The sequence below is a fragment of the Perna viridis genome, chromosome 9, assembly GCF_037379345.1.
Source record: "Perna viridis isolate PV_CMFRI_1.1 ecotype Kerala chromosome 9, ASM3737934v1, whole genome shotgun sequence".
NCBI lineage: Eukaryota > Metazoa > Mollusca > Bivalvia > Mytilida > Mytilidae > Perna > Perna viridis.
In genome coordinates this window covers 29,295,820-29,311,709 of record NC_142453.1, presented here as the reverse complement: position 1 = coordinate 29,311,709, position 15,890 = coordinate 29,295,820, and the positions used below count along the sequence as shown (strand labels likewise).

Sequence of the window (15,890 nt, the reverse complement as noted above, 5' to 3'; positions counted from 1 at the left end):
GGATGTATATGTAATTGTGAAAATGAAGTAAAATTACTCGGGGTTACCAATAGTTCTTAACTGAAATTCAAAAATCACATCTTAAATATTAAAATACCTAAACAGATTGCGCAAAATTTACCTTATACTATTCTTACATATTATAAAAGTTAAACTTTTGTCCGCTTAGTTTGCAATTCTATACAACAGCAATACAAACAAAAATTGAAAAAAAAAATCCAGGATAGGACACTCAGATTTATTTTATGAAGACTATCAAAGTAACTGTGAATAACTACCAGAAAAATCTAAAATGCCAACATTAGAAAAATTGATTGGTAAGATCTATGGAAATCGAAGTCTCTAACATTAAATACTAAAGAAGTCCATCATACATAAATGAATTAATGAACATTAAAAAAAATACCAAGTTTTGTTTTAGGTACCAGAATTAAGCATCAGTTCCATCACTAAGAACAACCACATAGACATAAAATCATTGAGGTATGGAATGAACTGCCAATCTATTTTAGAACCCCAGAAATCAGACTGATAAGATTTATGGCAGTTATTGGAGTCTTTAACATCATACACAGAAGAAGTTCATTATACATAAATGACTTAATAAACATTAAATATACCAATTATTCTTTTAGGTACCTGAATTAAACATCAAATTTCACCAGTAATAACCACATATGGCTAAAAAAAATCATACACGTTTGGAATGAGCTGCCAAACCATTTAGGAACCCAGACTTCTTTCAATAAAAAGTCTTTCAGTAAAGATATTGCATTTTACAATGTATATGATTTATTTACATTTATGTGTAATTATTACATAATGATAGTATTACCCATTGTTGTAACATGTAGGAACACATATCATAAAGATTCACTAGATTTTTTCAAAGTAATCAGAGGCAAACTTAAGTGATTGGACTTTTTGTCGTGATAGTTATAATAAACACTTAACATTTATATTCTAATGGTCAGTGTCACTACAGATTTCACTCTATATATCAGTCGTGGTATTGGAACAACTCATTCATTAGACATCAATCTACAGACACTTTTTGCTATATTAACGATAAGTTATTTAAGGTATGTATAGTACATTGCTTGTATGATAAATAATGAATAAATATTACGTACGAGGGCCCCAGGGGACACACAACTTTTTGTAGGATCAGAATCAAGTGAAAAAATAAAAGATTTTTCATATCTTGTTGGTTCATTTAGACATAATTTCACTAAAATGCACTGTAAATGAACATTTCAATGAAAAAAGAAAACTCTGTTAATTTTCTTTTTTTTTTTTAAATAAACAAGCATTATTGAGTGAAATTATATTGTCAGATCGGTGGGGTTTTGACGTGCATGTTTCTGATCTTCCATGTTGCCCGAATCTTACAGATCCTTATAATTAAAAATGATAAGAACTCAGCCTGTTTTTTTTATCATAAATACAGTGAAGTATTTCCTTTTCATGTTTTCTTCGATACTAGTAAACTCATTCACTCTATGCAGAATCTCCATTGGAATTTCGTATAAAGTGATTTCAATTATAACGTCTATTTTAGAATTCCAGTTTCTAATTTTGTATCAATGATTTGGTAATAGGGACTGAGCGATTTGCCTAAAACGACCAAACACGTTCATACTTTGTTTTAAGCTAAAAGTACCGTAACCGTATTGCTTCGTCAGTTTAGTTTTATTAATGTTTTCCCTTTCAGCTGAATAAATGAAACTATTTTAATATTTTAATAGTAAATTTCGCGATACTAATTGCACCTTATTTTCTGAATAGGAAAATAAACGTCTTGGGATTTCTCATTTTTGTTATTTCCTGTTAACTACCAAATTCAATTACAAATATGATGCCTCATTATATGTAAAATAGGATCACATATTGAAAACAAAATGACCATATGCATATCAAAGATAGACAAAAATGAAATATGCATGTTCAATAACTACCTGCGGTGATATAACTTTTCTTTTTATTATTGTATAATGAAATAGATTAAAAACTGCCTAATGTCTATTTTACTGAATTTAATGAATGACTACACAATGAAAATGCCTGTAAGAGTGAATGCACATCTACCGCAATAAGAAATTAATATTTCATGAATTTGTACTCTCACTACAGAGACAAAGATTTTCCTATTTTTACTTGCGTCGCAAAAGGCGGAGGCAGTCTAGGAGTTGGTTCACTCCGTCCATCTGTTCGTCCGTCAACAACACTGAAGCTTCTAAATGCAACTCCTCTGAAACTTGTCAACAGAACTTTCTGAAATTTGGTATAGTGTAAGAACACCATATGTAGTAGTGTTAAGTACAAGGAACTTTTGATTATCTATTTCTTTGGTAGTCATGCCCTTTGAATTTAATTTACCATAAATCATCATGTATTGGCTTCTTATCACAACTACTCTAGAGATAATTCCTGAAATTTATCTATAGCAAGAACACAAAATGTAGTTGTGCATATAGTCAGGAAATCTTAATTCTCTATCTAAGACGATCTATATTGGCGAACTTATATTATACACTTTGAACAACGATCAAGTTGATTTGGATATGTTGTTCTCTCTCATTATTGCCATCTGGATGGTTAAGAGGTATTTTTAGAATATATTACGACAATCATTCTTATTCCAGTCAGAAAAAGTACAGACATTTAAGGAATGACTGCTATATGTCTATTTGGTCTTCGAAGGTTATGTAGTGTGCACCACGTGATTGAAATCATTTCAAATAGACCGAACACATATTACAGTCATTTCTATTACTTCAATTTAAGTATCAAATTTCAACGAGTAAGTCATTGTAAACAAATATGTTTTTTTAGGCACATTACAAAATTAGATCTATGAGATGAAGGATGAAATTTTGTATCCAATCAGAAACCATGTTTCTTCTGAAATTGATTTTTGATACTTTCTTCTTCCAAAGTCATATTTCTTTCGTCGATATTCTTAGAGTTTTACCCAGGCCGCAGTTGTTTACGGAGATCAAAGTTATATGCTGAGTTGGGCAGGGTCTCCATGTCTTGGTAGATGTGTGCCAATGTCGCTCTGTTGTTGTGAAAGTGTTTAGTGGCATTGACAATCCTTTCGGGCTTACACGATTGGTTTTTAGTGTAATTAAAACCAATAAGTGTTGGTGGTGGACCCAGCATTTCAGATACAAGACCAGAGTGTATTGCTCACTACTGGATGGACTTCTCGCAATGCCAATCTAGAAATGGTACCCATTTTGATATTCATTTAATCCTAAAACCTACACTATGATAATATTTATGACTTATGAATTACCAGTACTTAAATAAACAGATTAGTCTGTTTCTTTAAATACATCTGTGTGGTCTGCTGTTACGACAGGGTCCTAAGTGACATGTGTGTAGTTTTATATCGAGTATGAACACCTGCTATTCCATCCAGTTTCGGTGGGTCACCAACGTTTTCGTCTCAGAAAATGATCGACTGATAACAAAACTCTTGCTATATGTAATACTATAAAGAACCTTCTATCTACAATGTCATTCATAAACGAACACAACATACCATGAAAATATGCAAGACTTGGGTTTAAACATACCCCTTCCCCCACAAATTAACTTAAAAAAGGAATGGCAATCTTCAGGACCATCATTTCATTTATTAGCGTAAGAGTAAACACACAACAGCGTGTTTTAGGTTTGTAAGTTTAGAGTTTTACCATTATGAATTCGCATTTCTTGATCTTCAGTATCCAATGTTCAGCGTAAGATTTTAAATGTTGGACTTTAGAAAACAATTCAAATATTGTTCACTTAGTATGCTTTTATCCCTCTTTTTTGTCGGTTTGATTGTTCGTTGTTTACTTGTTTTGTTTTGTTTGTTTTTGTTTGTTTTTATGTAGTTGTTAATATGTTTATTTGTTTTTCATATAAAATCTATTAAAGTTTCAATCATATGCAAATTCTATACAGGACTTTTTTAAATTGATCTCTTTCTAATAGGGTGCACATATTCAAAACTGTTAAAGACACGGACCATAAAACACTCAAGATGAGATGCATTTAGAATTTTAAAATTAACAGTTCTTATAACTTGAAAAAAGGAAAAACAACAAAATAAAATTTATAAATTAAAAAACCGTGATCCTATTTTGTTAATCTATTACTAGTATGATGAACAAATAGCAATGGAAGCCATGGTATTCAATAAATCATAATGTAATCACATGTATCTAAACATTGTATACATCCATCAATGACTCTATAGATTTCGATTGATTTGTACTGAAAACAAAATATGTTTTAACCATCAAATAACATGCTACAGAAATTAACGTTTAATTACTAAAAAAACATTCACTTCAATGAGTATAACAGCGATTGTGAAATATAATACTGCAATAAAAGAGGAGAATAATAATATATGATAAAGATAGAACATGATTTGAATAGCTCCTTGTGAAATGAACAACTAGAATGAATTAAAGATATAACCGAAAATTGTGCTAAGCACAAAATAGGGTTTTATTTTCTATGCACACAATATCTTGTAATAATTCCAAAATGAACAGTAGGCGCAAAATTTTCAATTAAAAGTCAACATTATTTAATTGCGTAATTGCTCCGTTACAAATGAGATTTAAAATAATCCACAAATCACTTTTTCCCACCTTAACACAAGGGCTTTTTCAGTGGTGCCTTCTGATTGTTTATATCAATACAGATTTTCATGTTAGATGCAACAATTTGTAATGCATGTAAGCCTGATTCTATCAAGAGATTACAGATCAAACGTTTCGTATGTATAACACATCTTATTTTAGGTGTGATCTGTTGTTTCATTAGCCGTTGCGATGCCTTGGTCTTCCGACATTTGGAAATTGAAAAAAAATGTTCTAACGTTAATATCTATTTTTTTTTTATTTAATCTCTTCATCATTGGATTTGCTCAGACTTTTGCTATATAATGTTAGAAAAATTAGGTTTTTGCCCTTGAAACGTTCATTTTCAGTGCATTTCAATGAAATTGTTACTCAGTGAACCAAAGTCGTTTGACAAATCTTGTCTTTTTTCCCCAATTCTAATGTCGTATATAGTAAAATCAAATTTCTAAAACATGTTGTTTTTCACCCACTGCCTAATTGTTACAACGACAGACATTTAATATGTCAATCATTGTTTGAATGTTTGAATTCTGAATATATTTTCATCGTAAGAGTTTTTATTGTTAATCTCAGTGGATGTATTATACGTAAGTTCAAATTAATTAGTTAATAAGGGACGGATTTAATATTCATATTAGGGGAACGTAAATATTTTAATAGCCGAGCAGAATAAGTCGCATGTTTTTTTATTAGGGGTAATTGCGTATTGAATGAATCAAGAATGACGAGTTCAATAAAAGGGTTTAACGGATGAACTTAGTACAAAATCAAGATTTGTTATTGAATCCCTTCAGCACCTGCGTATGGAGTGTTCATATCACAACTCATACGTTATTCAAGAGCTTGCTGAGACTTTATGTTCTTTGTTGTGTATGTCTCTTTTACATGTCTGGTCTTTGTCTCTGGATTACATTCTTTTGATTACCGCTATAACCTTGGTTCCCTTGATTACTCTTTCACATATATATCATAAATTACAGTATTCATTTTTATAAAGATTTTCGGGTTTGTGAACGTTCTCAAGATAAAACGATGGTATATCTGTAAAATAAAATATTTAAATAAATTCAAAGTCTCAAAATGTATTCACTCGCCGAAAGTTGCCGTTCTCCACAGTAAAACAATTCTGTGAATGACATTTATTATTAATTGTTTGAGACATTACAAACCACAAATATAACTGTCGAACGAGGAAGCGTTTTTTTTATACATGAAGCAAGTCATTTCTTAAACTGTTTATCTTTGGTATACCATTACCTATAACAATATAAAGAATGCGTGTCATTAATTCTGTAAAATGGCCCAGCATTTATAGAATGTTTCTGAAATTTTTTTTTTCAACCATTTGGTACAAATGTATCAACCATGAACGCTAAGCGTGTCTACAGCGGTCAATATGAGGGTTGCCGTCTGAAAAATGTAAAGGCTGAGATTTATAACAAATGACCCATAATTTAAGGATGTTTCTGAGGTTACACATACGGATTAGGTTTAACATTATGATATTGAAACCGAAGAGTTCTCAATTGTAACAAAGAGTAATCAAGGGAAGCTAGATTCTATCGGAAATTAAAAAGATGTTATTTAGTGATAAAGATCAAACAGGGAAAATATACATACACAACATAGAACATGAAATAACCAAAATAAAACATACAAAGAACAAAAGTAAATGAGCAACATGCTGCATTGTTGAGATTTGATGACATTGGCAAATCAAGAAGTCTCGCGCACCTATCTATACTGACAGGATTGTCTGGTATGGTATCGTATCATTTTAGTTCACCATAGGGTGCTTTGTTTTTATGTGAACATCCATGGAAAATTGATTTCACGAAGTCTAGATTCACATTTTTTATTGTTCTAAAAATTATGTTCTATTGTTTCTCCTGATTGAACAATGTTTTCATTCACTGGATTCATTTTTGCTCCCGAAGTGTGATTGGTTGGAATTTCGATGTAATGTCATCGATGCTAATTGTTTTGCTCTATGACATTTCTCAAGGAAAACACAATTGAAAGCTGCATATAATCAGTTACCTGTGAGCATTCTAGCCATTTGAAATCAGTCTTACTAAGATTTTTTTCAAAATACATTTCTATACTCTCGATGGGTTAATTTAAAGAGTAATCAATGGAACCAAGGTTATAGCAGTAATCAAAAGAATGTAACCCAGGATAAAGCCCAGACAATCAAAAGAAAGAACATGAAGTAACTAAAATCATTCATACAAAGTAACAAAAGCAAATGAGCAACTCCTACTCCACTTAAAAAAAAACTGGGAGAATGGACCAGGTGCACCGGTAGGGTAAGCGTCATTTGCTTTTCTAGAAACACCCACCGAGTTGCTCATAAAAGAGTCAAGTCCGGGGTAGTCGAAAAAGGAACGGAAAACTATGATACGTTGAACAAATCCGTTATCGTGGCACAGATGGATACACCGTAACGATCCACGAGTTCATGATGACGACCATAAAACTTCTGTAGTGATGACTTCAATCTTGTAGCAACATAACCCTGTTCCAGAAGCCTATTTGTTAGAATTCTAGCGCGATATTAGAAGTCTGCGTAGTTTCGGCAAGCTCTGGCTCTAAGTGTAGGTCAAGATATGAGGCTGACTTCACAGTGTCTGTAGTATTCTTAATCTCAAGTTCTTTGGGGTAGATGAGATTATCAAACCCCTGAAATCCCCAAAATTAGGATTGTTTAAAGATAATACGTCATCTATATAGCGTTTTGAATAACTTTTAAGCGTTGAAGTGTTTTGCAATGCCACTCGTAGTGGCTTGTGATCGTCGATCGGTTGGCAACGTTTTTAATTACAGAGCTTGATCTGTATGAACTTCCAATTTACACCATACACCAGCCACTTTGTAAGCATTCTGCGTGACGTATGAATACGTAATCAGCTCTAATTCGACATATTTTCGGGAAATTAAACTATTTTGTCAAATTTAAAATATAATAGCTTGCCATTTAAATAATTATTTTAAGCCAACAACTCCATTCTCCTTAGTTCTTTCATCCTCCATACTCCATATACCATACAGTATGGTGGGGGAAGTGAGCCCACAAATATACACTTATAAGTAAAAGCCTAAAATCGTTGTTTTTTTAAGACAGCGTTTCTATTTCTATTGTTTTATTATCTGCCTTGTAATATTTCTACTTCGTATAGTAATTGAGTAGCAGTCTTCTTAAGAATTATGCAAGATCTGAAAAATGTGATACACCCCAAAAAAGGCTATATATTTTTATGTTTGTAATTTAGTTGTTCTATGGATTTTTGCTGTGAAATGTGTGATTATTCATTCCAATCTGCCTGCTCTTAAGAGATAATCAACATTGAAAATCCAATTGATTCTATTCTATTTGAGTGTCATCTACAGAGTTATCTCCCTTAATTTTGAAATCTACAGTGCATTCTATATAATTGTTTTATCTCCTAAGAATACGGGTTATATGAAAAACTGAATGTTCCTTTCTGTTTACTATAGCAATAAACAAAATATCAAAAATAAATATGTATGTAGGCTTTCCACCCTTAATTCACATTTTGCATGATTCTTAGCTGAAGTGATACTTAAAAACATTCATTACATATGGCTGTTACATGTTGTATCCATTTTTATATTCATTGCTTTGAGATTTCTTTATCTTTGGTGAACATCTTATATTAATTTATTTCTTTAGTTTCCTATTATATATTTTTAATTTCTTGTTAATATATTTTGTCGTAGTTCAATGGTTATCAAAGCAATACAATCCACATAATAATATCTTAGCGGTTGACACGGATCTGTCATTCTCATTTATTTTTAATACAGTCATGAATATAAAGCTGTAATTATGGAAGTTAGCGCATTTGGCTACCAGATTGTACCAAACTGATCCAAACAGAATTATCCGAGAAATTTGACGTTATTTATTTACTAAGAATTTTTACTTAATTAGCCATTCGGATAGAGAAAGGGAATTGTTTGAAAAAAATCAAAATACTAAGTCATGTCGTTTGAAGTTTGTTGTTTTTTTAACTTGTAATCGGACTAAAATATTATCAATATAGCCAATTCAAACAAAATGAACGCATTTATTTCATTACTTCTTCATGGGATTTTTCTGTGTATGTCAGACATCGATCAAGTACAGAGTAGTAAATTCAAAGTAACTTATCCCGCAAGTTCGTACAATAAATATTTGGAGAATGTTGAGTTCATTCGAAATACAGCCTATACTTTTCATCAATGCATGGATATTTGCAATAGATTTGCTTATTGCAAGTCAGTTAACTATTTGAAGAGTATAAAAAAATGCATCTTGAATTACAAAGCAGCTGATCCTCCGGAAACAATTCAATCTAAACATTCACCAATCACTCAGGAGGGTTCAAGATATATGGCGAAAACCGACTTTCCTAGTGTAAGTACAAATTTAGTTATCTTATATTTGGCATTAAGGTGAAAAATAAAGGAGAAATGACAAAGGGTGCATTAAACAATGAACAAAGGGAAAAGTAAATTGTTCAAAATACAAAGGAGCTAAAATAATCTTAAAAGGAGTGGCAAAACCCACACTAAAATTATGCAGATGTGTATAGAAAAATGTTTTTTGTAGGATGACTAAAATGGGTAATAATCAAACTTACGGGTTTGACATCTTTAACATAGTAAACATAATTCCTTCTCGACCGCTAAAGAGATAAAATTTTATAAGAAGGTTTGGCATCATATGTAGATGTGCGTAAAGGAATACCATTTTATTCGAAGGACTGAGATGATTAGCTGAGAGGTTTTACATGTTTAAAATTTCGGAAAACTTACTTTTCCTTAACCGCCCATGGGATTTCGATAAGAATTGATATGACGTTTGGCCATAATATGAAAACTCAAATGATGGAACGTAGCTATTGTCAAAGGATCCAAAGAGAAATAATCAAGCGTAAGATTTTTTTTTTACATTAATCATTTAATAATTGGAATGTAAGTAGAAATATTTACTTTGTAATCTGGTTGATAGTTTTTTAAGTTAATTTTGTTATTACTATGCACTTTGTTAAATTAATTTGTTAAAATCCCAATAAAAAATGACCGCAAAACTACAATGCTTTTTTATCCTAATACATTATTCTTTTCAATATCCATATACACTACGCGTGTGTAAAAAAGATGACCATTTGATTTCTAAGGGTTAGGACATAGGAAATTGTTTGTAAGAAAAAGTAATTGACTGGGACCTTTTTGAAAGAGTAATCAAGGAAAACCAAGGTTATAGCGGTAATCAAAAGAATGTAATCCAGGGACAAAGACCAGACATGGAAAACAGACATACACAAAAAAGAACATAAGGTAACTGAACCGTACATACAAAGAAACAAAAGCAAATGAGCATCTCGAACTCCACTAAAAATGCTTATTTCAATATTTGACCGTTTCCAATCAATGTGATCCAAGAGTTATATATTTACAAAATGAAAATACAGAAAGTGATTCCATGTATGCGACAAATATATATTTTAACCGTTAACATAGTAATCAAGTGAACCAAGATGCTAGTGGAAATCAAAATGATGAGATCCAGGAACAAAGATCAGACATGTAAAACAGACACAATATTACCTGATATAAGTATTTGATGACAAAAATAAAAGAAAAAAAATAATAACAAAACAAAGCAGAAATCTAGATATAATTTGGTCAATTCGATCCTGTCTTTATGTTCAGGTTCTTCTTGATCAAGGATGTATTGGACATAGTTGTGAACTCGAGAATTTGTGCGTTAATACTGGTAAATGTTCTCAGTGGTGTAAGTATACGTTAAAACTCATTTTTTTTATTTTACAACTGTTTTCATGAAAAACTTTCATTGTTTATATTGCCATGTGACTGTATCCTTAACCATCTGTATTGTTCAACGTTGGGTTTTATATGAGACTTCAAAGTAAAAATGTCAGTTATTCACCGCCCGGATTGTATGGATTATTTCATCAATTGTTTTCAAGATATTGGCTGAAAACTAAACACATTATTTTTTATACTTTCAATCGCAATTACTATAGCAAGAACTTGTCCAAAATTATGAATCAAAGTAAAATTTGGTAAGCCTTATCACAAGGGTTATTTCAGATATCGATAGTTTTTTTTCTGTCTATCAAAGTTTAAAAAAAAGAAAAGCAAAATAAAAAACAAAACAAAACAAAAACAAAAAAACATCATTTGTTTTCTCGTTTTAAGGTAATAACTCATTCAAGGAGTCGTCCGACAACTTCGATCTAATGCACACTTTTCTGAGTCTTATAATAAGAATCATTTTGGCAATTAAAGAATTTTGCTAAATCTAATGGTTTGAGATATAAATGCGAAAAACGTTTGTCTGACCCCTATGTTCCATTTACAGTGACGGAGGCCATGTTTTTCAAAATACAATAATCCCACATCAATTCTATGCAGAATATCCTAAGAACATTCATACAAAATTTGGTCCCAATTAGTCAAGTGATGTCAGAGAAGAAGATTTTTGAAAGTAATAACATTAAAAATAGACACAAAAAAAACCCAAATTGATCAAGAAGTTATAGAGGAGATGGTTGTTAAAAATAATAACATTAAAGAGTAATCCAGGGAACCAAGGCTATGGTGGTAATCAAACGAATGTAATCCAGGGACAAAGACCAGACATGGAAAACCGACATACACAACGAAGAACATAACGTAAATAAAATCAAACATACAAAATAACAAATTCAAATGAGCAACTAGTTTAAAAGAAGTCCAAAATATATCGAAAATGGCAATAACTTCATCATGGCTTCACAATTTTTACAAAAAAATATGACTTGAGGTAGATCACATCATACTGAAAACTTTTACCCTCAGTCCGAATTTTGCTAACAATGTTAGAGATAAATGCGAAAACTTCTTTATGACCCATATGTTCTATTGTTAGTAACGGTGGCCAGGTTTTTTGGCGGATCAAAAATTCCCACATTAATTCTGTGCAGAATGCTATAAGGAAAATTTTTGTAAAGTTTTATTTAAATTAGTCTAGTTGTTTCAGAAGAGAAGAGTTTTCAAAATTGTTGACGACGACAGACGACGGACGACGCCCAGTGATGGCAATAGCTCACATGACCTTCGGCCTGGTGAGCTAAACATGAAAAAAAATATTAATTTCCATTACAGTATATAATGACTGTGGAATGGTGGATGAAGATGACTTTGCTGATACAGAATATCCAGTTAATGGCGATTTCAATACAGCTATACACACGTGTTTCAGGGCCCCTGCAGGAAAATCAGGAATTACGACTCGTCGTTGTAACAATAAAACAGGGCGATGGTCGCCACCGGAAGCACCCTGTCCAAGTAAGTTAAGTGATATAAAAAAAGCATGAACAACTGACAAAAAATTCAATTAAATATTTTACCAGACTAATGTACATCCGAACCCTGGGAACGTTGCGATAACAATTTGGTCTCTCCCTTAGCGGGATTCCAACCTCTTCTCTGCTGGCGTATTATCGTTAAACAATCCTAGTTTCGGGGATTTTATACATCGTATCTAGTCCAAAAAACTTGAGATAAAAGATACTATTAGACAATGTATAGCAATCTTCATATCTTGACCTACAATTGCAGATCGATGATAAGAAAAAACTATTGACCAAACAATACGACAAATGCGACTTTTTTTCCTATAGGCAACTTGCCTATCATCCAATCAGCACTTACGAATGGAGTTTTCCTATCACAACTCATATGTTATGCCAGGAATTGGCATAAGTTCGTATTGCGCTAGACTTACAATAAGGCTTCTGGAACAAGGTTATGTTGCTACGAGATTTAAATCATCATTACAGACGTTTTATGGTCGTCATTATGAACTGTGAATCGTAACGATGTATCCATCTGCTCCATGGGAGCCAATTTGTTCAAAGTGTCATAGTTTTCCTTTCCTTTTTCCTCGAGAGCAGCTCGACGGGTTTTTCTATAAAAACGGAGGATGCTTACCCTACAGGTGCACCTGGTCCATGCTCCTAGTTTTTAGGCTGATTCCGAGTTGCTCATTTACTTTTGTAGCTTTGTACGTATTATTTTGGTTATTTTTCATTTTGTTATGTTTATTATGCGTGTCTGTTTACCATGTCTGGTATTTTCCCTGATTACAATTTTTTTATTTCCGCTCGAATCTCTTCATTACTCTTTGACATCTAGTGCAACACCGCCTGAATTAAGTCTTAGTTTACAACCTTGCAACGATCCCAAAGTTGTGATGTACCTTAGACTTCTGTTTATATGTATCTCCGTCTTTGCGATCCTATGTGTATATAGTAATGCACTAACAAGTCAACAAATCAATGATACACATTGAAGAATGTGACGACTCTATTCGCTACACTGCTCCTTGGGATCAAATTGATACAAGGATTATAGCATAAGCATTAGTTTTATGGTATTAATTTGTTGTGACATATATTGTTAGTTTGATCCTCTATCCTACTTAATAACACCTTGATGAGCTGTCCTGTGCTGCCATACATTGTCTGCTAATTAACTGGCCTAGATTAAACTTACGAGGATGAATGACTCGGCCAGCGAAAGCTATATTGTATAGCAAAGCTGTTTGAGGGGTCTAGGGCGCTGGACTTTGTGCAGGCAATGTTGCCATAGATATCATAGCGGTACGAGTTGGAGAAACGCTTTGCAAATTTGAGAGTTCTAATATCGTTTGGAATTTTTCCGACTCTTATGTAATTAAAATGATATTTTTTCAATACTTTTTTTTCAGTGACTTGTTTAAAACCACCAAAAGTTCGCGAAGAACAAGTGGTAACGTACAAGTACTTCAGTGGGAGTATTGTAACTGCTTTCTACTCATGTAGTGCTTACACAGACCCCTCTCCTACGCCGAGTTGTTTGAGACTGGATTGTGACGGTGGAGAAAACTGGACGTGGAGAAACGGTCTGAGACTGTCATGTTCAGGTATGGACATATTATTTGATCACAGAGTGTTACATTTCGTTAGAGTTAAAGTGTGTGTTACCTGATTTATGAACTGTGTTCGTCAAGTGTAGTATTGAAGTTACGTCTATATAATTGTATTCGATTTGTAATAAGCCTTTTTCTTGATTAGTTATTCAGTAACACGAGGTAATAAAATCAGATTTATTCTCAGTCCATGATTCATTTAATCTCAAGCAAAGCAACTAGAAAAGCACATTTAATTGAGAACTCCACTCCACCAATTGATAACATCAACCTTTTCACCTCAAAATTTATTTGGATCTAAATCTTAAAAAAGAGCACATAATGGTGATATAAAATAACGATTTTGTGTACGTTTCATTCAGTTATGTATAATAAGTTACCAATAAGAGATGGTTACCCCATGTCAAGGAATTGAAAAGTCCATGTGTACTGATGTGAGACTTAAAAAAAATAGGAAAAAAATCTAAAAATGAATGATCAGCATTTTCAATACTACATACAGATAATGTAAAATCTACATTATATTTAGTGGTGTTTGAGAAGTAACTAATAAGAGATGTGCACCCCCATGCCATATACTCATAAATTACAATGTCCATGTGTTGGATTTTAAACCCTAACATTGAGGATCACAATCAAAAACAAAAGGGGCCTCATCAAAACATGTAAAAGATGGTTCATGGAAATTTTCATTAAGTTTCATTTAGAAGCGAGGAAGAGTAACGGATAAGATATGGGTCCTGTCCTCTATATTTCCATATTGATCAATGATAAATTCCATTAAATATTATGTAAAACCCCTAAATTGATTTGGATCGGATCAAATAAAAGGTGCACAATGGGAATTCGTTATGATGATCCTTTGAAATTTCCATTACAATTTCCTTCAGCGTTGCATGAGGAGTTACCAAACAAATGCCCCAAATGTGTAAGGTAAGGAAGGAAGTAAGGACGGTAGGATGGACACCCCTATCACTATATACCTCCACTTTAGATTAAACTTCAGAATAGGTTATTCTTGCAAAACTATACTTAGGACAAAATGTCGCTTGTCGCTTCGCGGTTAATTAGACGTAGTTACTAAATACAAATTTGCTTAAATGCATAACTTGGTCAAAACTATTTTCTTCTACAATTCGACAATTGCATTGTACTGTAACTGAGGATATATTACGCACTTTTCAAAGTGTTTGAAATGTTTGTACGATATGAAACTGTATCTGTCTGCATCAACGTAGTGACTTGAATTTTGCTTTCTCTGAGCAGAATATGACCGCTGGAAACCAGGAACATACTACAGGGGAGGTGTCATGTGTACGAAAAGTGGACGCACGTGTCAACGTTGGAATACCAACTGGCCACATAGGCCACATTACACACCAGTCGATCCCACAGCCAACTATTGCCGAACGGACGCTCATGGCAAGCCATGGTGCTATACAACAGACCCTGCTGTAAGATGGGAAGAGTGTGACGTACAGATATTTAGCTGATTCTCCATTAGATGCCCGTGGTAGCCAATAGGGTTTCTTTTCTTGTTTTTATTTTTCTCACAGTAATTCCCTATATAGAAGGTGTTGCAATACAAAATCTAATTTCATTGTATGTAACTTTCTTGGATCTGGAATCGCCGCGTCACAATTAACGGGCTTGTATTTATTTCTTTTCTGAACAATTGTATCATGTAGAAATAGATATTTATCATTTGATATTTTACACTGACAGATTTTTTACTTCAAGCATTTAACTCAGTGCAATGTAAACTAAAAATATCATGCATTTAAATGGTAGCTTTGGACATGTTCTTGTTAAACTTCGGAGACACGTACCGAGGCTTACAAATGAAAAATTTAAACATATTTTATTTGTAAAATATCCAACAGAAGGGGTTAGACATAAGAACATCTTACCTATGAAGTCTTCTCTGTTAAAGAAACATACAAAACAGTATTTTTATGTGCATGCACATACAGAATTAACATTTTCGAAAAGCATAATCAAGAAATTAACTAAAATTAAATAATAGAGAAAACGCTTCTGCAAGGTAAAATGCATGGTAGGGAAAAAGATAAACAAAATTAATTTGTGTGTCCGGGGATGTCCATTCAATATGATAAAAAAACTAAGACAACAAGACTTTCTTTCTCGTTGAAAAGGACTTTTTCGTAAATATGTTGCTAATTCGAGAAATTATGTTCTTCTAGGTTAAAAATCTACATATTTTTCTAAAACATCTCAGAAGGGCAAAGTGTGCT

General features: G+C 32.6%; 1 protein-coding gene across 1 annotated transcript; it reads left to right on the top strand.

Moving 5' to 3' along the window:
• Positions 1-8,674: 8,674 nt before the first annotated feature.
• On the top strand, positions 8,675-15,441 carry LOC148607678 (uncharacterized). The gene is made up of 5 exons (XM_088543556.1): positions 8,675-9,069; positions 10,371-10,452; positions 11,829-12,011; positions 13,435-13,629; positions 14,902-15,441. The coding sequence occupies exons 1-5, from the start codon at positions 8,731-8,733 to the stop codon at positions 15,126-15,128; spliced, it is 1,026 nt and encodes a 341-aa protein (XP_088399682.1). The 5' UTR covers positions 8,675-8,730; the 3' UTR covers positions 15,129-15,441.
• The last annotated feature ends 449 nt before the right edge of the window (positions 15,442-15,890 follow it).